The sequence below is a fragment of the Alosa sapidissima genome, chromosome 13 (genome assembly GCF_018492685.1).
Source record: "Alosa sapidissima isolate fAloSap1 chromosome 13, fAloSap1.pri, whole genome shotgun sequence".
Taxonomy (NCBI): Eukaryota; Metazoa; Chordata; class Actinopteri; order Clupeiformes; family Clupeidae; genus Alosa; species Alosa sapidissima.
Window position 1 is genome coordinate 9,625,682 of NC_055969.1, and position 26,192 is coordinate 9,651,873.

General features: G+C 42.7%; 1 protein-coding gene across 1 annotated transcript in view; it reads right to left on the reverse strand.

Annotated features, from left to right (window-relative positions):
* LOC121680752 (putative cytochrome P450 120) overlaps window positions 1-26,192 on the reverse strand; it is a 46,420-nt gene that overhangs the window by 19,389 nt on the left and 839 nt on the right. The window contains exons 2-9 of the mRNA XM_042060284.1: window positions 25,427-25,504; window positions 24,498-24,582; window positions 23,329-23,364; window positions 22,227-22,366; window positions 17,661-17,784; window positions 15,672-15,816; window positions 15,250-15,360; window positions 10,672-10,799 (exon numbers count right to left, since the gene is read on the reverse strand). Coding sequence (XP_041916218.1) covers window positions 10,672-10,799; window positions 15,250-15,360; window positions 15,672-15,816; window positions 17,661-17,784; window positions 22,227-22,366; window positions 23,329-23,364; window positions 24,498-24,582; window positions 25,427-25,504 — 847 coding nt within the window. The remainder of the gene's footprint in view (window positions 1-10,671; window positions 10,800-15,249; window positions 15,361-15,671; window positions 15,817-17,660; window positions 17,785-22,226; window positions 22,367-23,328; window positions 23,365-24,497; window positions 24,583-25,426; window positions 25,505-26,192) is intronic.

Sequence of the window (26,192 nt, forward strand, 5' to 3'; positions counted from 1 at the left end):
CATTTTTAAATCAGCGAGACCACCAGCTCCACCCCCCCCCCCCCCACACACACACACTTCCTCCTCCGCTACCAGTGCAGCAGCAGGCTCACAGACAACAAAGGGACGTCAAGCAGTGGACCAAGGTGGACAGATGACCTCTCAGGGTTCACACCAGCACCCGAGGCTGAGAGGACAGTGAGGTTGACGTGGGGGGGAAAAGCTGCTTTAAGAAGTATTTGTATGTTGTGTTTGTGATGGGGGATGCACGTGAAGATGAGAAAAACATTACGTCACTCTTCCACACTGAGCTCCAGACTCCTCCGACTAACAGATCTCCCATCCTCTCATCTTCTTTCTTTCTACTTTTTTGTTTCTGGTGAAATTTGTCTATGAGTGTATATTACATATACTATAATATACTTTACTATATATTTCTCTATATTATAGCAAATAAAATATTTCCATTTCTAATCAATGACACATCGCGTTAGACTAAAGGAGATTTTGAAAATGTAATACATTTAGCAAAGGAGAGTCCTGAATAGAAATCCAAATCCATGCATTTCATGGCCAAATTTATGTGTGAGATCATGCAGACAACATGTGACCATCTCTGATGTGACCGCTGCAATTTTTTACCCAAAATGTCATTTTATGCCTTTTAGAGATTTTATAGATCAGAAAAGCTAAAAATGGTTGCATCTTTATGAAGCAATCTCAATTTATTTTCCAGTGATGGCAAATTATCAGCTCTTGCGAATGCCCCTGGCATTGACTGAATGCTATTAAAGTTGTCACAGCTAGTTTATTACACGGCCACAGTAAAATGAGTCCATAAACGGCTATTCATTACTTTAACCGTCCCCATTTAAAAAGTCTGATATTACGTCAGGCCATCAGGGATAGACTCCAGAGAAAGAAATAGAAATGCATCCATGTCTGCTCTCTTCCAGCATTCAAAATGAAAGATCATTTCTGCCACATACTCAGGTACAAATGTACAAGGGTAATAGATTTTTTGTGTGAATCTCTCATTCAGTATGTGTACAAAAGACAACAAAAGATTAATAAAAGATGCATATAATGGTAAATATAAAGGGTATAAATAGTCTCCACCTGTGTATGAATAAAAACTGTATGCAACCTTTTTAAATATCACTATAAATAAACTGGTGCAAAATACTTGGATTTGTATTGTTGTATTGTTGTATGCCTAGCCCGTCTTTTTGAGAAGTTGTGAGAGGTACACATTTAATATTGTTGTAATTGGTGTTGCTCTTTTTGTCCATGTTATTTTTTGTTCAGAATGGGAGATATTCAAATTGCCATTGCATGTTGCCGGGTTTTTTTATAGCCCCAAACAGAGTGTGAATTAGCTGACTCACAGCCCTGACCAGCTGAGGACACTCGCTCTCTCTCTCACACACACACACACACACACACACACACACACACACAGCTGTAGGCAACATCTGCCACACAGCTGGGTGGTAATCCAAAAATAAACACAAAAGCATGTAAGAAAAAAATTCAAATGAGTATCAACACCTAAAAGACCCTGTACTCAACATACAGGCTGCACAAAAAGGAGACCTCAAGAATCCTAGCAAGGAGACATTTTCTGACATGTTCTGTTCACGCCAGAATATATATATATGTATACATTAAAGCTGTTACTGTTCATAGAGTGAATAAATCATAGATATGGTAATTAACTGTGAACAGGCGTCATGACATAAATACTTGGCACAGATGGCCTTCCAAACAGATGAATGCACACACACACTCTCTCTCACATTCACACACACACACACACACACACACACACACGCACACACACACAGTAGTTTCCCCATCCTACTGCCTGGCCACCGGATGACGAGGTAAGACCTGAGCTGTTTTTCGATGGCAGCTGCTGATTGAGAGGGAGATACACTTAGGGTTCTGTATTCTTTTTCATTTCACCACAACACACTCACACACACACACACACACACACACACCTTGCCAGAGCTCCTAATGGTGCGGTGCTAGAGAGAAGCACGTAGGAACCGCCGGCTGAACCATCCTATATTTGGATTTCATTATCGGTCCACTTTGCCGGCAGACTGCACACTTGGAGCAGGATGCTGACGACACTCTACTACCCCCCCCCCCCCCCCCCCCACACACACACACCCCTCACAGACTGCTAGCTTATCAAAAGCACAGAAACCTCCTTTTCTCTCTTTCGTCCTTAGTGATAGGGATACAGTAGCTCTATGAGACAAATGTTATCTGGATGTAACCTGCCTCAAGATAGGGACATATATTTAGGACTGTCACTTTGGTATTACTGTACTTTGTTATTATCCTTCAATTCTAAAGAATGCAAACATATCAATAACAATTCTGGGTTCAATAAAGTCTAGTAATTCCATAAAATGTTCTAAAACACACCCACTCTGTGGACTGTAGATCTTCATAATCCTACAGCAAAAACACAACAATGCACTGGATCTGTCTACAAAACGGGCCTTGTGCTGTCTGGTCTACACGTTGCTCTGTCTGCACTGCCCCGTGCATCTGGACAGCCTTCCTGAACGACGTGAAACCTGATTGCAGGAACATGGGACTTCAGCAGGATAATGACTCAGAGATAAGGTGAGTCAGCACTCAAGCAACTCACTCGCCTACACCACACACACTCCCACTGCTGTCAATCACACCACTGGAGTTGATACAGTGCACAAAGCTAAACTAAACTTTCACAGATAAGCATAATGAGTATTAGAATGGGTAGGGTAAGTGAAACCCAATGACTGTATACTGTAGAGTCACTGGTGAAACCACAGCACTGCTTACTAAACAGCTTCCTGTCTAACCAATAATGACTGTACTGCTTTTTTTTATTATGTCAAAACTCCTACAGAGACACAGTCGTAGATACATTCTCAGTTTCTAAATTCTCTTTTTATCTGTCAATAATGGAAAATCACACAGATAACACACCTTCATATCTAATCAAAACACTTGTGCTAGGGGTGGGAAATACTATAGCCACATCAATATATCATTATAAATCTATTTTTGCAATGTTACAGTATTGTACTGGCCCAAAGTATTGATATTTTTACAAAAATATGAAGTTCTACAATTCATAGAACTCATCCGCCAATTTGACTCCCCAGAGTCACTATTTCATGTATATCTCCGTGGCACTGATCAGATTACAGTAATAAGAGTAATCTTCTACACACTGTCAAATCATTTTTATATTTTTCTTCTTAATTTCCACAGATTTTGTGATGTAAAGTAGATTCATCTTTTGTGATGCAGAATCGCTGTGTGGGCAAAGTATTGTGACAGTATCGATTCGTGAGTTACTCTGTGATTCCCATCCCTAATCTGTACTACTTATTTCCAGTGTTGGGCAAGTTACTTTTAAAAAGTAATTAGTTACAATTACTAGTTACTTCTTCCAAAAAGTAACTAAATTACTTACTCAGTTACAAATTATAAAAGTAACTAGTTACTTCAGAAAGTAACTAATGCGTTACTTTCAAGTAAATATTTAAATGCTCAAATGTGACCCCACCTCCACCCCTCTTTAACAGAACTTAAAATACATGTGTATGTTCAATATAAATCTGAATATCATAATGTAATGGACACTTAATACAAAACTATTAACAGAAACAATGTACACAAATCTAAACTATTTTAATGTTGCTGAAGTGAGACTAGCCTCCAATCAAATGCCATGTATGTATACAGTACCCTCCAGAATTATTGGCACCTCTGCTAAAGTTGACTAAAAAGAGGAATATAAAATCATCTTTTGGAAATTGATCTTAGAGATTGGCATGGTTTTATTTCAGTTAGCATATTTATACTTAAGGCATTAAGATCAATTTCCAAAAGATGATTCCTCTTTTTAGTCAACTTTAGCAGAGGTGCCAATAATTCTGGAGGGTTAGGTCTGTAGATATTATGTTTATATAGTGGATAGATACAAATAACACAATAGATGTTTTGGAACTTTTGATATTTATTTGCCCCTCAACTATATTGGGTGTCTATATATAGTTCGATAACGTCTACAGACACGGTAGGGCTACCCCTCCTCTGACCCTCTCCCTCTGACAGAGAAGCTACACTAGGCGTCTAACTAAAGCGTTCCATTCGCGACGCATAAAATCCATTTTAGATTAATTGTCTATTTTTTTCGAACGTACGCGCCGCTATCACGTCTAAATGGCTGCATATCATCCACATACCTGGCTACCAGTTTGGTCAGTTCGGTCTGAGACAAAACTTGTGGTGGGGCCTTAAAATCAAGCTTCAGTTGCTTAGGTTTTGTGGCAGTCTCCTCCTTTGGTAGCCTTGGCCACTTATTTCGAGTAAGCATGCAACGTTGAAATACGTTTGAATTACTTGACACCGACGTGGATATAGGCACTTTTGCCCAGGGCATAATGCACATTTCACAATTAGGCCTACATTTGTTCCTTTACTTTTTTTGTTCCTTTACTTTACTTTCACCCGCCCACCTCTGATTGGCTGACCATGAGATTTTACTCGACCTCAGCCAATCGTCAGAATTTATGCGCTTGTCTCGTGCACTGCCCGCTAACCAAGGGAAAAGTATTTGCCTCTCTGCTCAGCGTCTGATGAAAAAAACAGCTTTAAAGGGAAACTTGGCAGGATTTCCCCCTCTGCTGGAGAAATTGTGCATTATGCTATTTCAAACTGTGGGAAAAGGTAACGATAAAGCGCATGGATTTGTTTACAAGCTAGTGAACGGTTAGCATAAGTTTGGCATAACTATGTGGATGTTACAAGGTAAGAAACACGATTTAAAACTAGTTTCTTGTTTCTCACTTCTCTTTCCGGGAAGGTAGTCTCAATGTTGCAAGGTTTGTTTTTCGCCTGATGACGCTAGGCGCAGCGGGGAAAGTCATCATTTTCACTGGAACAGGTCATTTAACCATCCAAATGATTTCTAAACGGGTTTATTACGTTGAAATAGATGCCAAGTTCCCCTTTAATTATAGTAACACGCCGGATTTTGTGGCAGTAACGGTAAAGGCGTTATTAAAATGGGAAGAGTAATTAATTAGATTACTCGTTACTGAAAAAAAGTAACGCCGTTATTTATAACACCGTTATTCCCATCACTGCTTATTTCATGCACGCACACACGCGCCCCCCACACGCACACACACTCACACACACATACACACAAGGCATCTGACGTGGGCTGCAGCGGTGAGGTGAGGGCCGAGCGGGTCATGCTCCTCCTCCTCCGTCTGTGACCTCAGCAGAGCAGAGCGGCCATTCAGGGTCCGGTAATGAGGGAGTGACTCCGCTAATGAAAAATGCATTACGCTCAATGGATCTGAGGAAACAAGTTAGGACCCCGGCAAAGACTCTCCTCCTGCCTCCACTCTTAATGTGACGCTAAAAGCTTGCCACTACTTAAAACCTTTTATCACAGAGGAAGAGGCAGAAAGAGAGAGAGAGAGAGAGCGAGATTGAGAGAGCATGAAAAAACAGAAGAGAGAGAGTGATGGAGAGAAAGAGAGAGGAAGGGAGGGAGAGAGTGAGAGAGATCAAGCAAGAGGGAGGGAGAGGGAGAGGGAGCCTGAGGGGGCTGAAGGCTTAAAGGCCTCATCAGACACTTCCGGATATGTAAAAACAACACTTCTGTTTCTGCAAGTGGGCAAAGCTCCTCAGAGATGCAGATTACTAAAGTAGTTCACAGAGTGTCCTCTGCACCAGAGATTGACTGCAGACACACACACACACACACACACACACACACACACACACAGCACAGCACACCCCAGCACAGCAAAGCTTTTATTTATATACACATAAACAGATCAAGCCTGAAAAAAAAACATTTTCTGTCTGTGAATTGGCCTCAAGTGAACCCTAATCCTCATTCAGACAAAACTAAACTCGTTTAAACAATAAATGGTTTCACTAGCTGTTGGGAATTTTAGTGACATCAAATCTCAAAACCCTCAAGTCTTACTACAGTAATAAACTTAGGTAGTACCACACTTGCATAATACACGTGCATGGTTTCAGTATTTAAATGTTTGAATGAGTAATTTTTTAAAATAAAGTTATTATTTTAAAATACTTTTTCCAAGTTAGATAACAGTGTCTTTTTCCTCATTCACTCTTCGCCTCCATCTCTCTCCCCCTCTCTGTCTGTCTTTTTTTCTTCCTCAATGTGTTCTCTCAGTCATTCCCGTAGGACACACACTCTTCTCCCCTGAGCCAGAGTGCATCTCCCTCTCTCTCTCTCTCTCTCTCCTCTTCCTCCCCCCTACACACACACACACACACACACACACACACACACACACACCACATGTCTGTCATCGCCTGCCAGCCAGATCTGTCACAGCTGGTGCGCACCGACCAAACAGGAAACTCAAAGCAGCTTGCGGTGACCTCCAAAAGGGGCAAAGCTATCCCAGCATGCCCTGTGGTGGGGGCAGCATCTGTGAGTTCTTTCACTGACGACACAGAGTGAAGCACAGACTGAGAGAAGGACGAAGAGAGAGAGAGATGAGTCCCTTCGCTCTCGTTCAACCAGAAACAGCAGTCACAAGATCTAATGGAACAGATGCATACAAGGGTGTGTGTATTGCATGTATGTATGAACTATGCATGTAGGTATGTGTGTGTGTGTGTGTGTGTGTGTGTGTGTGTTTACAAATATCGACATAAATAGTATGTTAGAAATGTCCATAAAGTAAATTTAAATTTCAATCTGACCTACTGTAATTTGAGATCATCATATTAAAGATATGGAGAGAGTAGAATAAATATTTAGTTTGCATGTATGAATGGAACAGGAATTATGTATATTATAATATCTATGAATTATGTATATGTCTAAAATTTCCCCTTGGGATGAATAAAGTATCTATATATCTATCAATGTATATGAATGATATCTATGAATGAATCTATGAATTCATCCAGCTTTTCATGCACACTGCTCTCCCAGGGACATGGATGAGAGCTGAGGGCCATGGCAGAGTCGTGAGTGTGTGAGTGGTGTTGCCAGTCTCCTCTCCCTGTTAACAAGGTCATCACCAGCAGGCCCTGGAGAGGGGAGAACGGGTTGGGGGGGGTCATACGTACCGCCCCACACGCGTTCATCCTCGTGGGGTCCAGAGAGAGGCCAGGGCAGGGTAGGGTAGGGTAGGTTGGGCACGGGGGAGTTGGGGGGGGGGTTGATCTCCCGCGGGCACCTCTCGCCAATGTGATGGGCCGTGGCTGCTGCCAGGGCAGGGCTATTTTCATCTGGAGCGTCTGAGGCTGCGGTTGAGGCACCAGAGGCCTCACCCCCCCCCCCCCCCCCCCCCCCGGCACCCCACGGGCACTGCCACACACTGACAGCATCCCCAGCCATGCCAGGGAGGATTAAAGTTAAGACACGACAAACACCAGCGGTGCATGACGGGCATGACATCATCGCTGCCGTGCACACTGATGGTGAGTGTATGTGTAAGTGTGTGTGTGTGTGAGGACAGACATGGTGTGTGTGAGTGTGTCTATGTGTGTATGTGTGCACGCAAGCTGTTGTGTGGGGTGAGGACAGATGATGTGTGCCTGTTTGTGTCTGTGTGTACGTCGTGTACTTGTGTGTGTACGTGTACTTGTGTGTGCACACGCAAGCCTGTGTGTGTACTGTATGTGTGTGGGATGAGGGAGGGGGTAGCCTTGCCTCGTTGTCGTGAACTCAAAGACAAACACACTTCCACGCCAGTCATGACATGATGTGTCCTCTCGGAGGAAAGAGAAATGACGCGACCGAAAGGCTTCAGAGGTCCATTCAAAAATACTCTCTCTCTCTCTCTCTTTCTTTCTTTCTCAGTTTAGTGACATTGCAAAAATACATGTCTGCTTGGATAAATACAGCAACAACAGACTTCAGGCGAATTAATAAAGCACTCAGACCATCTCTGCAGCACAGAAGTATGGGTGCTCTAAAAATGAACACAGCAATATACTTATCATAGCAATATCTTAAATTTGGGGCAATTTGTTTCAAAGGGTGAATTAAGATGACACAATATATTTCCAATCAGGCCCCGCTAGGCTAAGCTGAGGGGAGGAGAGATGCTGGCCAAGACCGGAGTAGATGGGGGCACATCCCAGAAATATCCTTCGGCCAGCCGGGTGTGAACACAAACACACAGATAATTATTTCTCTTTTTCTCTCTCTCTCTCTCTCTCTCTCTCTCTCCCTGTCCGATCTAGACTCATCTCAAGCTCATAACCCAGACCCAACTACCATTATCCTTTCTCATTGCTCCATCTCTCTGGCTAGCCAGTGAACCCTTTTCTGATTCTGGCTGCAGACTGGCCCACCATAAAGTGTCGCGGGGTAATATCACAAATGTACACTCATATAGCTCATATATATACAGTGGGGGAAATAAGTATTAAACACATCAACATTTTTTTCAGTAAGTATACTTCCAATGAGGCTATTTGCACGACATTTTCACCAGACATTAGTATTAACATTAGTATTAATTACAATTTTGTGCGAATAGCCTCACTAGAAGTACACTTATTGAAAAAAATGTTGACATGTTCAATGTTCAATACTTATTTCCCCCGCTGTATACACCCACAAAGCTCACAATGGTCACATAGCTCTCCCTATGGGAACTTTAGATTCACACAGGTCCTATACATCTCATTATGGAGCCTGTAGAGTCACACAGGTCCTACACATCTCATTATGGAGCCTGTAGATTTCCATTGAGACCTTTACATGGATCCCTGGTGAAGCATTGTTTCCAACAGCAGCTATGGATTTCAGCGTTTGCGTGCGTGATCAAGTCAGGAACTGAGTTGGAGGAGAGAGGCTTTTGTTTGCACACCAGTTTCCACAGGGGCAGTGACTCAGCCTACCTTGTGACACTGGTGGCCAGGACCTGCGTTGTTCTTCCGTGTGTCATTAGCTGTGTGACCCGTGAGTCTCAGGGTGTAATTATCTTTTCTTTTTTTCCCCCATGCCTCCCCACACAACAACACCCACCCACACCGGAAGAAGTGCACCAAAAACAGAGTGAGCACCATCGCCTGTGGATTACTCTTTTCACTGACAGCTGAGTTGAACATGATCTGCCTCAGTGAACATCACACCCATGCATGCACAGACACACACACACACACACACAAACACACACACACACACACCCACGCACGCACATAGACACACACACCCACGCACGCACATAGACACACACACACACACACACACACATGTCAAGCCAAACTTCGACGTCATTAAATATGGCTTGAGGGCAACGGAAAAAGTATTAAAAATTGAACAGCACCACACCTGGAGTGGAGCATCTCAAGGGACAGAGATGGCACCAAAGCCAAATGTTCGCTTGATAAATGACCAAAAAAGAGACAGTGAGGAAGGCAATTCAACAACAAGAGAAAGACGACAAAAAATGAACATTATAGCAAATCAAAACAAAGTAAATCATTTTGGTTTTTTTTGGTATGATGATCCACAGTGAAAATATAAGTTTACACACCCCATATAGAAAATGTACAAAAACATAGGAATCACACTTGTCAAGTACAATACTCTCATGTTAAATCTGTGGTAAAACACTTGCATATACTTTCCATACTAAAATTGCATAATGCCTTTTAACATGCAAGGTACAGTGTGTCATAAATAAAAAAACGCTTTGTCACATTTACTTTGACATTTGAATAAGGTGATATTCCATACCAAGCATGAATTTTAACAGATGATCCGATCAGACTATCTAAAGTAAAGTAAAAGTAAAGTGTTACCTATTTATTATATGTAATTCTATATGAAAGGGGCCATAGATATTTGTGATAACACACTGTTACCGTATATAATATTTGTACTATAAAAAACAATATACATTAATTTTAGAGATTTATTTATTATCTTTTTATTATATTTATTTATTATATTTATTATTTTCCATATGGGGGATAGGGCACAATACAAACAAGTCAGATATAACTGTAAAGCAGTTCAGTTCTGTCTGATATAGATGGAAATCATGTCTCTTCACAACAGGCTCCCTTTGAGGTTAAAACCCTTTCTGTCTTCTGACCAAGGAGAGAGGAGGATAAAGGCTGACATGTTGCACGGGTTGGAGAGTATTTTTAAAACAGAGCCCCAGGTGACAAAATGAAAGAAACGCAAGCAGTGCAGAAAGAAAGAGAGGGAGCAAAAGAGAGAGAGTGTGAGAGAGAGATAGAGAGAGAGAGAGAGAGAGAGAGAGAGAGGCCTCTGAGGTCATAACTGGCAAAGTGGGAAAATAACAAAAGCATTATGATGCTGAAGCATTGCAACTGTGGGAATTGAGCACTGAGCAAGCATGTGAGAGGAAGGGAGAGAGAGAGAGGGAGAGAAAGAGAGAGAGTGAGGGAGAAAGAGAGCAACTGTGCTTAAAACCAGCTTTAGGGGTTGCAACATGATTCAGTCAAAATCCATTCATTCATGCACACACTTGTCCCTATTCAGATAAACCGCAGCACAATAATTGTCCTCTTGATAGCCATTCATAACCGACCATAGTGCCATTCACTGCTCCAGAGTGGCCATTCTGTTGCATTGTGGGAAAACAACAACAACAACAACAACAGTTATCTGTGAGGACTCACCTTCCTGACCACCTCTCCGGCCTAAACTCATCTGGCTGGTGGAACACCTCGGGGTCGCGGTGGACGGTGTAGCTTACATACATGGTGGCGGAGCCTTTAGGGATGTGGTAGCCTCCCAGCGTGGTGTCCTGGTGTGGTACGGTATATATGAAAAGAGGACAATGTCGTGATTAGTGTCCAGCAAGATATGCTTACTCTGCCAAGACATTACCCACAACTTCCAATAACCTCCGATAATTAGTGCCAGAATTTATTTGTCAAGTGAATTAGTACTGCTACATTTGTAATTGCATCAAAACAATTAGTTTTCAGATTGATATTTATTACAAATTGAATTAAATCTTTCAGTGTGATTCTACTATAGTTTGCAAAATCAGTGGAGGGTAGATGATCAGTATTTTCTGCATTTGCAACTGCTAGATCAACAAAGAAAAACATCTGGCAAAAAACATCTGGCAAAAAACACCTAAGGGAAGGGAAGGGATGGGATCGAAGCTAGCGAAAGGAGCCGACCACTGAAACTACTTTTCCTGAGTGCCTGTAACTGACAGCATTGACTCATTTAGAGGCTCCGATGCCTCATTGTGCAGCCCTGAATTCCTGCTGGTGTGCTATGGAGGAGTCTGTTATGTCAACAGCAGCACACGTAATCAGAAGAAACGCCTCAAAAGAAATGCGAACAAACCAAACATGTGAGGGGAGAGCATTACAACTTCCTGAGTTGACTCCCAAGATCCTGTTATCCCCATGAGAGACAGTACTAGTAGGCCACATGTTTATACAGTATATGTTTGTATATGTTTGTACTGTATACATACAAAGGTGTATGTGTTTATGTGCATGGTGGAGTCCAAAGAGCACATTACGGTCCTGAAAGTCCTGCTCATCAGGGCAGCTGTTTATCTGCAGCGATTCGATGCCCACACCCTGCCTGCCAGAGAGCCAGATGCTGATGTTTTATGCAGAACCCCATTAAGAGCCGGCATATGGGCCAGACTTGGCTCTAGGCTCTGAGTCCTGCATAAAAAAGACACACATATGCACAAAGACACACACACACACACACACACACACACACACACACACAGCCGCACACACACACATCCACACACACACAGACACACCTTTATCCCACATAGATTTATGCACACACTAACACACACAGGCATATATACAAGCGTACATGCACACACACACAGACACACACACTCACAGACACACACACACACACACACACACCAATGACAGGGTCCAGGAAGCTGATACGGATCTCCCTCCCCTGGCTTGTTTTTTATTTAAAGCACACCCTCCAGCATGGCATGTCACGCAAAATGGCCGCCTGAATGACACCACCGTGCCTCCCTAAGAGCCTGACCATGCCAGCGTGTAAGGAGTGGAAACTTACTCCCCCCACACACATACTCCCACTCACCGACCCACATACACACACACACACACACACACACACACACACACATACATACACACACACACACACACATCCACCCACCCACCAACACATACGTACACACACACACACACACACACACACACATATCTACCCACCCACCCAACCACACATACATACACACACACACACATACACACACACACACACACACATGCACACACACAGTCTCTTCTGTCCCCCCAGAAGACCTCTGGTGACCTCGGTGGGTTAATCTTCCACCCCTGTAGCCTAAACATGAGATGCTGGACATGCCCGCTCACTCTTCCTGTTCCGCTCCTGGAGGGAGGATTACTCACGCATATCCGATGGCCAAGAGCCTTTAACTGGGTGCCTTAATTATGTGCGTGTGTGTGTGTGTGTGTGCGTGTGTGCTAGTGTGTGTGTGTGTGTGTGTGCACATGTGTGTCCATATGTGTGTGAATGCCTGCGTACGTGTTTGTGAAACTTTTCTGTCTTTTTCCACCCTGACACGTCCACCCGATGTAATTAGGACACCAGGTGAGGAGGTGCTCGGACGGATGTGGGATGCTGGGAAAGCGATGACGTGGGTGAGCATTCCTGACCCTGTTTCTGCCGCAGACCGCATCACCAGCGAGCAACTAATTACCGCCTGGCCAGGGTTTACACATCACCATTGATTTCTGATAGCTATGCAAAGGGTACAAAGAGAAGGACTGCAACCGAAATAGAAAGAGAAAAACGATAGATAAATAGATGGAGGGAGAAGAGGGAGAGAAACAGAGGGGTAGCACAGTACAAGTCTTCCCTATTAAGAAAGTATGAAAGGAAAAAAGATAAATGGAAGAGGTAGAGTGGGAGAGAGAGAGAGAAACAGAGAGAAAGAAAGGGGCAGCACAGTGAAAGTCTCCCCTAGCAAGAAACCATTTCTAACAATGCACCATTCGAATGTCTTTTTCTCTCAGTTGCACTCTGTCCGTAAACAAAATGCCCTCTGGCTTTCTCTCTCACTGGCCGACACGGCTGCACATGGCTTTCACACAGCATGCTGACCAGTTGGTCCAGCGATAGCTCACAGTGGCAATAACAGGCTGCTCCTGAGTCACCCAAACAAGTGAGTCCACACAGCACCAGCAGCGACAGCAGCGGCGGGGGCCATGCAACACCCTGACCGTGGGAGAGGAGGCGCGGGCCGTCATACATGTTCCAAGAAATCGGCCTCTATGGGTCTCTTTCATGGACCACTCATGTGATCCGAGGTTATAATGTCTGTGAAAAAGGAACATTTAAAAATAGAAAAGTTTCAAGAGCATGCATTGGCTCTATTTTTAATTGGAAGCCCCCAGTGCTAAAATGTTGTTTAGCTTCTATTTTTTGTCTGTGTGGCTTTGAGGATAATCAGCAACAACATGGTTATTGATCGCTTTGTGGCAATATTTGTTGTTGTTACACCATGGCAACGGTAAGGTCAAAGCAGTGGCATGCCAGCAGGACAAGCAAGGCAAAGGCGTCCATTTAGGTCACAGGAAACACAAGACCTGAATAGATGTTATTCCAGCACAGAAAAAAATGTGGATCGGAGGAGCTGCTAAATGACCTAATGTAAAATTATGCAATGAAATGCAGAAGTTGGTAACACAGAGATCTTTAAAACAGACATGGAATCTGCCCTTGTGCCCTGCAAAAGAGATTAATTCGGAATGAAAACATCAAAAACTACAGTCTTCCTTCAGTTTATTTCTACAGTGCTTCTGCTACGTTAGAACTTTCTGATGAAGGATTGATACAGAGCTTTTCCCTTCATCTTACTGTGTGTCACTGTGTGCACTTTTGGCCCATGATCGTTCAACATTTAGAAAACACTTCTAAGAACTATCACAGAACTATCACCACTAAGACTATGAAAAGTGTACTGCGCACAGCTTGCTGTGGCTAACTCTTCAGGCCCTTTAATGCCCCCTTCTCTACAAACCCACTCCATCACTCTGGCAGCTCACATGCACTGCTACCCATAAGGAACTCTTTCATTAAATACGCAGCCCTCTCACCTGTTGCCTCTGATTAATCACAGCACTTGTAATTAGATTTTTCCTGGGTCACCCACCACGCTGAGCCGAAAGTATTAGATCCCAAAGTCTGAACACGAGGCTTTTTAACGGGTGTTTAAAATGGCTGTAAGTGGAGCAGGTCCCTCGGGACGGTCTGGTCTACTGTAGTGGTAATCATCAGTGGCCAGGAAGAGTGATTGGGAGTGGATGTGTGATGAGTGAAGTAGAGGGTGTAATCAAAACAGAAAACCGCCAGCATTAAAAAGACCAGCATCCATTATTTTTGATGGCAGTAATGACTTCATTATGGTGTTCTGGCTTTAGGTTTACAAAATTGCTTGTGCATATTTGAATGAATCTATTTTAAATTCACTGTCTCTTTCTGAGAAAGTCTCTCCTTCACATGTGGAGGTGACGTCATACAAATTGCACTGCTTTGACAGTAACAGAAAGCTGGTTGAAAACCTATAGCCTACGCTATGAGTCAAGTCTGTCTTGAGCTAAAATTACTTTATTTGATATCACTGTAATACGCACACTGATGGCTAACACACATGCAGTGTGATTCCAATCCTACACACTATGGTACACCAAGAGGGATTAACAGTACATTATGGTGAATGGCAATAACCCAATACCTTCTACAAAGGCTTTGTATGATGCCCCCTGCACAGGCAAAAACATAAAAGATGGCCGCAGCGGTAGCCACTACTTTTTCCACCATGGTGCAGCAGCGCACCGAGTAAGAGGAAGTTAATCAATCAGCCGGGAATCAATGACCCACATGAGCCGTTGCATAAAGAGGGATTAGGTCAGTGAAAGGGCTATGGGGAGCGGGGAATCAAAACAAAGATTTTCCTCCAATAACAGAGAGGTGGATGCAAGCGTGGGCGAGTCAGTCAGCCAGAGAGAGAGAGAAAGAGAGAAAACAAGTCTCTCGAGTCATTATGTAATTTGTCTCTGTCAAAAGCTAATTTCAGCATGGCTTACAGTAGTCGAATGAATAAAAGCTCTCATTCAAAAAAAATATAGACTTTGACACTAAGTCAATATAAGGGCACTGGTAATGGGAATCCATCTTGAACAGCACAGGGGACAAACCTGACTCGCTATCCGTCTTCCACCAATGAAAGGAGGCCACAGCCTCTGCACCTCCAGCAGCACCTGGTCCAGGTACCTTGGATCTTGCCTGGCTCGTTCACGCACCTCTTCCTGAAAGAGACCAAAGCAACATGCCAATGAGTTCATTAACTAAGCACAGGGCTTATTCTAAAGGGTTTATTCTACTGCTATGGTGGTACGTCCTTAATGAGGAATGATGATCTATGATGAACCTTAATGAGGAATACTGCACTTCTGTACTTTATAATCATTACGATAATAAATACTGATATATATGATCTGTGAGAAAACAAATTGTCTCCGATGAAACTCTGATGCTAACACGTGCTCTGGCGCTAATGAAACCAGTAGGCGGTGTCCAGATGGACTATGGCATCGCTGGCGGAGAGGATAGCGGTCACCTGGCCGGGCCCACACAGGGCCAGTGTGAAGGAGGTGAGCAGTGAGGCCAGCGCTTTGGGGATGAGGGCCGAGATGAACAGCAGCAGATGCTGAGAGGCACAGCTGGCATCTGGCAGAGGGAGAGCCCGCAGACACCCCACAAACCTGCAGGGGGAGACATGGAGAGATGAAAAGGGTAAGTAGATAAGAACTGTAAATATACTTATATATATATATATATATATAGATAGACAGATAGATAGATAGACAGAAATATAGATAGACAGAAATATAGATAGACGTAACATACATACAAGCAAAGCAGTACACACACAGAGACAAACACACATACTGTGTGTATGTTAACTAGATGTACCGCAGAGCGGTACAAAATATGACCGCCGCCCAGTCCAGCACATTTTTTCCTCAAAAATAAGTCACGCTGAAAGGCATATATAATTCTAACTGTCTCACTGAATTGCATTATGCACACTCAATTATCACTGGTATCTGCTAGACAACAAGTACCAAAACATGATTAGTTCATAGATTTCACATGTAATATACATTTTATACAACCCCACCCCCATCTTGCCTGTTCATAATTCTGAGAAATTCTTGAATTGTGTGCATGTGTGCGTGTACAGGTTTATGTTTATGTGTGTGTGGGTGTGTGTGCGTGCATGTGTGTGTTTGCCTGTTTATGTGCCTGTGTGTGTGCATGTGCATGCATGCGTATATATGTCTACTGTGTGAGTATGTGTCATACGTAGGATTACTGTGAATGTATGTGTGTGCGTGTGTATCTGTTTATGCACATGGTGCATGCATCCCCTGGAGGCAAACATACGCAAAAAATTGGTCATCCTAGGCCCTACGGTTCTCAAGATATTCACAGAAAACTGTGTCTGCCCTACCCTCCTTTTGGGGGGTCCAGTCCAGCGGGGGGGCTACAGATCAAAACGAAAAGCGATGGTTCCATGCTATCCATGTGGGGTTACATGCCCACCAAGTTTCGTGTACCCCGGTCTTTCAGTGTCCCGGGAATCCTTGTTGGTGTACGGTCACTAAATGTACACATAAATTAATTTATTGTGTGGCCCCCCATGAACGAAAGTCCACGAAACTTGGCATGCATTCGGAGGGTGTCATAATGATCCTACACTTCCAATTTCGTGAAGTTTTGACTATGTTAGGTCACAGATACCTGCGATTACAACATCTCATTTTTACTTTTTTGTGTTTAACTAGGTGGCGCTATACATGAAATGAGTGGTTATGGAATGGGTTGACATGGCCCTTTGAGATCAACATACAAAAAAAAAATGGTCCTCCTAAACCCTACGGTTCTCGAGATATTCACAGAAAACTGTGTCTGCCCTACCCTCCTTTCGGGGGGTCCAGTCCAGCGGGGGGGCTACAGATCAAAACGAAAACAGGAGGTTCCATGCTATCCATGTGGGGTTACATGCCCACCAAGCTTCGTGTACCCTGGTCTTACAGTGTCCCGGGAATCCTTGACGGACATTTGGACATGCGAAAAAGACAAAAAAAAAAAATCTCGCTGCGCGGCGGTCATAATTAAAACATTTGGAAAAGGGATGATTAGATAATCACAGAGATATTAATGAGTGCCATCCATTCAGTAAACAATAGGACTCTTGACCAAGACTTGCACCTGAGGGAGCAAAGTCCCAATAGAGGGTTATTGCATTATAGCCTTCACTATGAACCATTGCACTGTTTGTATTTATTGTCTGCCTGTTCCATCAAGGATCAGTACATTTCCTAAAGTAGATTATGGCCCATGTGTATAAACTAATAAGAAGGGCATTATGCCAGACGAGCTGACTATATCAGAGTATCTCAGATTAATAATAGGATTCTTTCCTCGCCCTGCCTCTGTCTGCCCTCTATATCTGTCTCTCTCTGCCTGCCTGTCTGTCTCTCTACCTCTCGTTCTCGCTCTCTCTTTCTCTCCCTCCTGTTCAGATCAAATCATTCCTCACCCCTCTTGCTCCAGCTCCAGCTTCTCTTTGATGATCTCCATGAGCTTGTCTCTGGCTTCCAGGGCCGTGCTGAAGCCAGAGGACCACAGGGGCACCTTAATGTTCACAGGAGCGGATATGATCCCTGTGGAAAGCAGAGATTGTTTGAAGGGGGGAGAGAGAGAGAGAGTGTGTGTGAGAGAAAGAGAGATGTATCTCGGATGCATATGTTGATCCATATCTTGTTTGCTATGCATTCTGTATGTAAACCGCGTGTGTGTGTGAGAGAGAGAGAGAGAGAGATGTATCTCGGATGCATATTGTATGTAAACCTATGTGTTTAAATGTTCTGCTTTGCCAGTGCTATAACTATCTGTCATGCCAATAAATCTCACTTGAATTGAATTGAATTAAGTGAGCGAGGGAGAGAAAGAGGAAGAGAGAGAGAGAGAGAGAAAGAGAGGAAGGAGTGACAGACAGTCATATCATCTGCTTATCTCCTCCACAACTCTAGAGAGGCCTGGGCTGAGCCCGCGTGAGCCCGCATGAGAGCAGATTGTATTACCGGCCGCATCCGCCCTGTCTGCACAGCCACCGCAGTGCTAATGTCCGATTCCTGCTCATTAGATCACAGGCTGCAACGTGAGAGTCCGACTGCCACAGACAGGTGCATGAAACACAACCTCTGTCCTTGTGTTTCAGTCCATACGCATTACCATGGCCATTAGAATTACCAACACAGATACTGGACTTTGACCAGAAAAGGGAGATAGCCAACTGCCAAATAGCCACTTATGTGGAGGGACAGTGCAGGGGATTGAAATAACAACAGGCAAATGCTTCTTCTATTTCTTAATTTTAATTCCAACTGAACTGTCTGGATTGACTGTAGTTGCACTCAATTGGATGACCCCTACAATGAGCACGTCATCATCTTTTTAACTAGATGTACCGCATAGCGGTACAAAATATGACCGCCGCTCAGTCCTGTACATCCGTTCCGCGAAAATAAATCACACTTCAATTTGTCTCCATCTTTTACTCCATCCCCCACTCTTGAAACTTTTGTGTATGCTTGTTTGGCATGCCTGAGTGTGTGTGCGCGGCTGCACAGAAAATAGCCTACTGGTGCTGAAAAGGTGAATAGATTGTAGAATAGCCAAAGAAGATGTAGCATTGTTATAAAACCTTTAAAATCTCTAAACAATCACAAGTAGGGCAGTTCATCACAGTTCATCCATTGCAACTGGATTGATGAAAGGTCACTTACACCTGTAGGCTACATTGTATTTGGGAAAAGCAAAAGGTATCAGCATAATGTTATTTATTTATTTATTTGCTTATAAACAAAAACATCTCTGTCAGTTCCATGCCGTTTTCAACAGCTATCAAAAACAAAGGTCATTTTTTTGGATGGATGGATTTTTTGTGAATGTTTCTTCTTCTACATAAGATTTTAGTCATCTTTAGTTCATGTGATACTTTATTGTCAATGCACAAATTAAGTAACAGTAGTCTGAAATGTTATTGTTAATGCACAAATTAAGTAACAGTAGTCTGAAACGAAATGCTGTTTTACATCTAACCAGTGGTGCAAATAACTGACATGTCCAAATGGCCTTGATGAAATGCGTCGCTAGACTGTTCATACACATTTTAACGGGCCAAAGTTGAAGAGCTGTTGTCCGTTATTGTTCGTGCAAATATAGGCCTAGGCTGATTCATGTTTGTGTAACTGAGGTCCATGGCTAGTCTGGCTTTCACCAGACCAAGCTCAATCTTTTAAGAAATCAAAAAATAAATAGCGGGCAGATCAGATCTATAGTCCATAGGCACCCGATATTGTTTAATTTTCCGATTGAGATATCCACGCTCTGGCTATTCTAAATGCAAAAATGCATCAGGGAGTTATGAAAAAACTGTAACTAACAAACTAGATCCTAATAGAGAGCTGTTAGCTTCCCTAAGCTACAGGTAGGCTTATAAGGTAGGCCTATTTACAACATAAATTGTCAATAGGCTATGCTGGCGACACAAATAAAATCTCCTTTGGAAACCAATGGCTTACGCCTTACAGTATCAAGCGGACTTAAATTGCCATATCGTGGCGAAAAGTTGTAATAAAATTCACGCAGCTCCATGAGTCAAGGAAAGCGCGAATGAAGTAGCCACTTCTAAATGGGACCCACTACACCGTAGCTTAAGGTGTGTTGCTAAAGCAGCCATAATGAAATGAAGGTGTCATTGTTTGGATAATTCACACACACGTGCTTTTTAATTTCACAGACTACAACTACCAAGCTGGAATCAAAGCACATCGATTCCCCTCTCACACCCTGCACGCACTTAAAACAAATAAACAGGCGTCTCAGTCTCACGCATGTATAGGCAAAACTGTATCAGACCGGTGTAACGTTGGTAAATCTTCCATTGCACAGAATGATTTTTGTAGCACGTGCAACAAATGACAGTCGAAAGATACAATTACAGTGCTGCTATCATTTTGCTTGGTATAACCCAGTGTTTCTCAAACTTTTTTTCTGGGGACCCACTTTTTAAAAATGACAGACTATCGCGACCCAACTTCTCAAACTTTTTCTTTCATTCCCCACTTTGATCAAGGGGGCATTCTCGAGCCCCATGCACCTGTCCCTCATCGCTCTAAGAAAGTGGTAGGTCAAGCTTAAAATTGTCAAATTTATTGAAATAATGACAAGTTCTAAATATATCCTCTTCAACAGAGTTAAAATCAGCTGGTGCTGCAGATATAATAATAAATAAATACATAACACACATATTTCTGTTTTCCAGCAACATATTAGGAAGCATAGGCCATTTTACAGCATTGTACAATATATTCAATGAAATACCAACATGCTGCATTAAATGGATCCATAATCCAGTCATACTGAGCACTGCTGGTTGGGAAATATTTTTGAAATAAACTTTGGATGTGATGTAGGCCTACTGTTTAATACATGGGATCACAAGAGTGCCTCCCAATCAGACGTTTCAGCGATTTCGCGATCGAGGCGCCTGTCCCATACTCAAGTTTTTTTGGTGAATGCAGTAATCTTATTTGCTAGGTGAGGTAGGTGCTTGTCTTAGCCTTGTAACTGGACATTTAACTCAAATGTATCGCTAAGATATATCAAATATATCGCTAAGATAGGCCAGCTTCGTCAAGAAATGTTCATTAGTGAGCGTGCTTGCAGATTCAAACATGCGCTTTTCCTCCAAGAAGAGGCGACTCGGAGCTCAAACACGCGCGACAGCACTTTACCTCGGGAAAGCCACCTTGCCTCGCTGTGAAACAGTACAGCCTTTTGGTCAGCTACTATCTCTTCGCAAAGTGCGAAGAATAGATGCGCGCTTTTTTTTGATGAAATTCACCACTCTCACAACAACGTTCAAAATCTCATGTAGGTCGGGACTAACTAAGCTGCCTTGACACGAGCGCTTCCCTGTGAATAACACAGTGCGTCCATTGCGCATCGGGTGTTCTCTACGGTAAACTACAGTCCTTGTAGGAAGCGTCCATTGTTTTTCCAACCCACTTTTAACTTCCAACAAAATTACGTCTCACTGCAACGATGCGCCATCTAGTGGACAAACGACTACTTATCGCCAATACTGGAAATGCAGCCATGATGATGATGATGAATATTTTTTTTGGCTTTCTTTTAAAGCTGGCTGTTCTAATACCGATAGGATGGATGAAATTCTACGAAACTTCGCATACCCCCAGAGAATGCCAGGTCAATCATACACATAAAACATAAATTTTGGTGCAGTTCTGAACATCTTAACATCTTAACTGAAGATAGGGGCGATTAAAGCAGAATGATATTGCATTTTCATTTTTTACCGGGGGGGGCGAGTGATTATGGGCCAGGTTGATGTGGGCCCTTGAGACCAACATACCATAAAAGATTCTTCATCCTCAGTGCCACGGTTCAGGTAGTTATTTAGGAAAAACTGTTTTTTTTTGCGGTTCGGGGGGCCCAGCACGGGGGGGGGGGTGTGGCCCCCGGGGACGAAACAAATTTTTTCCGTAAAAGTCTAGTGGGGCTACATACCCACCAAATTTCATGTGTCCCGGTATTTCGGTGTCCTGGGTATCGTTGACCAAAAATTCAGGAAGTAGATGACGGAAAAAAGAAAAAAAAACTTTGACAATCATTATATGACCGCTTTGCTAGCGGCGGTCATAATAATTTACATTTTCACAAAGATTTCATGTTTCATCATCATCCCTAAGCGTCCCCTGGTCTGTTGCAGTAGCTGTCGTGTGCGTAACTATCCAGTACTTACACAGGTATGATAGGTGATAGGCTACGGGCACTAGAGTGGTTATCATTCAGGTGGGCAGGCTGTGCCGTCCTCTAATCCTGTGGTGTAGGTAAGCTCTTTTATGTGGGACTGGACACTCTGACCCAGCTGAGGCTGGCTGACTCATTCACTCAGTCACACAGCACATAATAAACACACTCACTCACTTTGTCACTCACCCACTTACACATACACACACTCATTAGCTCACTCTTTCACTCGCTTACACACACACACACACACACACTCACTCACCGTGCCAGTGAAGGGTGCAGAGTTGAGTGATCTCCTCGAACACTTCAGGCGTCTCCTCCGCCTTGACGTTCAGGAACAGGCCCAGCACCAGCTCCGAGCCCAGCCTCTTGAATATGGGGTAGACTGACTGGGGCTCTGCACTGAAGCACACCACATACAGCACATGAGCTGCCGATACCAGGGGTTCTCAAACTTGTTGGTGCCAAGAAAGTTTTCCTCATAATTATAACCAATTATTAAGCATATCTTTACTACCATTTGTACACTAAGATGTCATTTGTATTCTCTGGCGTTGTGGCCAGGCTTGCAATCCTGTGTTTACTGGAAGGTGTGTAACTTGGTAACTTGGTTCACAATTTTGTGTTTTTCTGGCAGATGTGTACCGGTAACATGTTTTTTGTCAACTTTGGATTTTGCAAATGTGGACTGACTTAAACATTTCTCCATGTTCATACTCTAGCTAACTAGCAAATAAGCCAAGCCAAGCAGCAGTTTGAATGGTTCATCATGACCTGAGTGAGTGATTCAAATGATTCATAACAGACTGACGTGATTTGTCATAATCATACCACAGTTAAATATTAATGTATGTAGGAGCACAGACACAATATGTTTGTGTCATTGGTGCAAAAGGTTATCATCTGTAGATATGATTTTTTAAATGATAAAATACAACTTTATAACTTAAAGCAAATTATTTTGTGGACGCCCAGGCTATGGGTTGCAGACCCCTACTTTGAAACCCACTGGCCTATACCACTACCACTGTTATGATGGTGATTTGGAGTATTTAGAGAACATCAAACTTAGAGAAACTTTTTCTGTTAGGTGTCTTATTATTTACTATACACTTATTATTGATTGTTCTATTTCTTTAAAGACAATAATTATTTTTTCTGCTTGCTCTGTTACCTAAAACACAGTAAAATAGATTTGTTTGATACATTGCTTTTGTAAACACATCACCACTGTTTGGCCGATTCCATCTGAAACCTCGCCATCTCCTAAAATACAAGATTCTGATAACGTATCACAGGTATCGAGTTTATAATGGTGAACGTGAAACCGCATGTTCAGCAGTGATCCACCCTCCAGCTCTCACCTTGAGGAAAGGTCCTTCAGGCTGCGTTCACAAACACTGCACCGGAAAAACAAACAGACAAGCAGCCTTTACATAACACCTGATTATGTCTCAGTCTCCACACACACACATACACATACACACACACACACACACACACACACACACACTGCAAACTCACATGGGGATTAGCACAGATGTCAGTGTTACCGCAGAGAACATTTTTTTTGTCTAGTACAATGGCTGCGGAACATGACGTATCTTGCCAGTTTCGCTTACTGTAATATTACAGTACCCCTTATCAAAACATGGTGTAAGACTACAGCACCCCTTATTAAAGAAGAATAAACCTGGAAGCAGAGAAGCTGTTCATTCCATTCAAGCCAATTTAAGGAAATGATTCAACGTATGGCTTCCCTCTGATTGACAGCCTTAGTTAAGCCATGATTAATAAGGCCAGCAGTGATGTTATAAGAATGCATTGACCCCCATTAGACAAGAACAGGGAGGATTCATTAGGCCACTAGGTACAGCCATGACATCATGTTTACTCATCAGTAGGACATACATATAGAAAGAACATATCACTCTACACGCCTGTGCTACTAAGGGTTTATCCTTCAACAAAGACACACGCTGTTCTGGTAGTCATCTCTTTACCGTAATTCCCACAGCCCATTAGGCTTCCAAATAGGTTATATTGTATGGGTGCACTATTTTGTATTTAGTATTGTGTATTGCATATACACTTACATATAATGCATAAGGCAATTGCAAATACTAACAATGTCTAGCGAGTCTTTAAGTATAAACTTGACAATAGTGAGGTGGACCTTCTGTGTACTCCTCACTAGTTTGCCATGTTCTACAGGCCTGATATTGCAGGCCTGAACTGTGAACAAGATAATCTGCTTATTCGCTGTGATTTTGTCTTTTGAGCATGCAAGCCTGGGTAAAGAGTTATCTGCACATAACAGGATTTTCAAACATGCACGGAAATATATATGATGTTCCTTATGTCTTGTCTTAAGGCATTTCATTTTGTGTGTTGCATTCACACAGACAATAACACTGCTGATTGCTTCTTTAGGCATTAGGTAAGCCGTCTCTTGTTGATGAGCTGAGCTTGTTGTTTGGCCCTCTGGGCCCACAAATGGTCTGGTGGCCTGACGAGGTGGCACGTTCATTACCTTTTAATGTAATCAGAGCTGGAAGCCAGGCACTTCCCCGTGAACAGATTCATGAGAGACAGCCGAAGCAGACTGGCTTCTTCCCCTGAGTGAGTGGCAGAGATTAAAGAGATCATTAACAACCCGCTCATGAACCGGCCAGATAAACTGATTGATAGATTGCGGCCCCGTGGAAAATTCTGGGTTAATAAAAGATTCGGTCATAATTGAGTTTGTGGTTTGAGCAATATGAATGATGGTATCACATTTTTTCCTCAAAGACAGTGATGTTATAGATGTGATGGTTTTATTGCTGGGTGACAGACTATGAAATGTTGAGAGCTTGCTATAGCAGGCTCTGACTCTATTGCCTGTGTGATACCCCCCTCTAGTGGTAACATGAAACACTGTCTCTCGGTGCTCTGAGGAAACTCTCCCCTAAGTCTGGGCATAATAACCTGACAGGGCAAAAAAATCTATTTAAAGAGGGCAGAACCTCATTTTAGGCCTAGAGTATATGGCATATATGCTTAAAAAGCTGAACTGCTTTTATATCTTTTTGTTGGGGCAGTCGTCAAGAGCACCTTTACAGATATTACACAACAGGTGGTACAAGAATAATGCAATTTCCTTGTTGCAACAGCCAACCACATGTGGAAAGTTAAATCATCTTCCTGGGCCAACAGGTTTCCATATCCCAGTTATGTAATAATATCTAGAAGTAAATATGCAGATAATGTTTATAATGTAGGATTTAGTACTTGTGCTTTTTATACTTGTGTAAACTCTGGTGAGAACCCATGCTACAGAAAAAGCTTCAGTGTGATAGCCAATCTTGTCTGTAAAAGTATCCTCATCACAGAAAGGCATATCATTTCCTGTAACAGATGTTGCCCTGGTAATAACATTTTGGGTAGACTATGGCTGGAAAAAGAGCTTTATTATCTCACCATTGGTCGTAACAATGTTGTCTCCATACATGTAAGTCATGACATCAGTGGGGTCTTTCAGGAACACAGATGATTTATCTGGTTGAAAAACATAAGACAAACTGTTAGATCTTGATCTAAACTATCATATCCTAACCTAAACTTTGTTTCCTGCTCTCATCTTGTCTCCATCTTTTCTCAGCTTTCTGTCATACAAGGAGGGTGACCATGCCACTACTTCAAGACTCAGCCTTGAGTCCAGTCTTGGTGAAATGTTGTTGATTTTATTTATGTTCAACAGCCAATCAAATGACACCCCTCCCCTCTGTGCTACTGAAAAGAACCGTGTTGATTTGCTGGGATTGTTTATAGTTTGGTCTGAGCCACAGCTTCCCATTTACAGTGCAGAGAACCTGACTGGAATGACAACATTTACTGAACTTGAGAAAGAATGTGTAGATTTTACAACAGAAGGCAAGCATAGTCTTGCAACACAACATCTACACATCTGCGGACCCAAGGTGATCCCTCATCTCAACTCATCTGCAGGAGTGACTTTCCATATCCACACCAACACAAGAGGATGTCTGAGAAAGAGAGGAAGTTATGATCTTCTTAATAGATGAAGTTCCTCTGTGCTAGAAAATTTTACATATTCAAAGCACTGACTACTTCTTCCTTTGTAGCCTGAACTGAATATTTGGTTATTTTATAGAGGGTATGTGGGGGGTCAATTAATTTGCAAAGCCTCAAACCCATGCCCAGGCAGTAGGTCATGGGTTTTCTG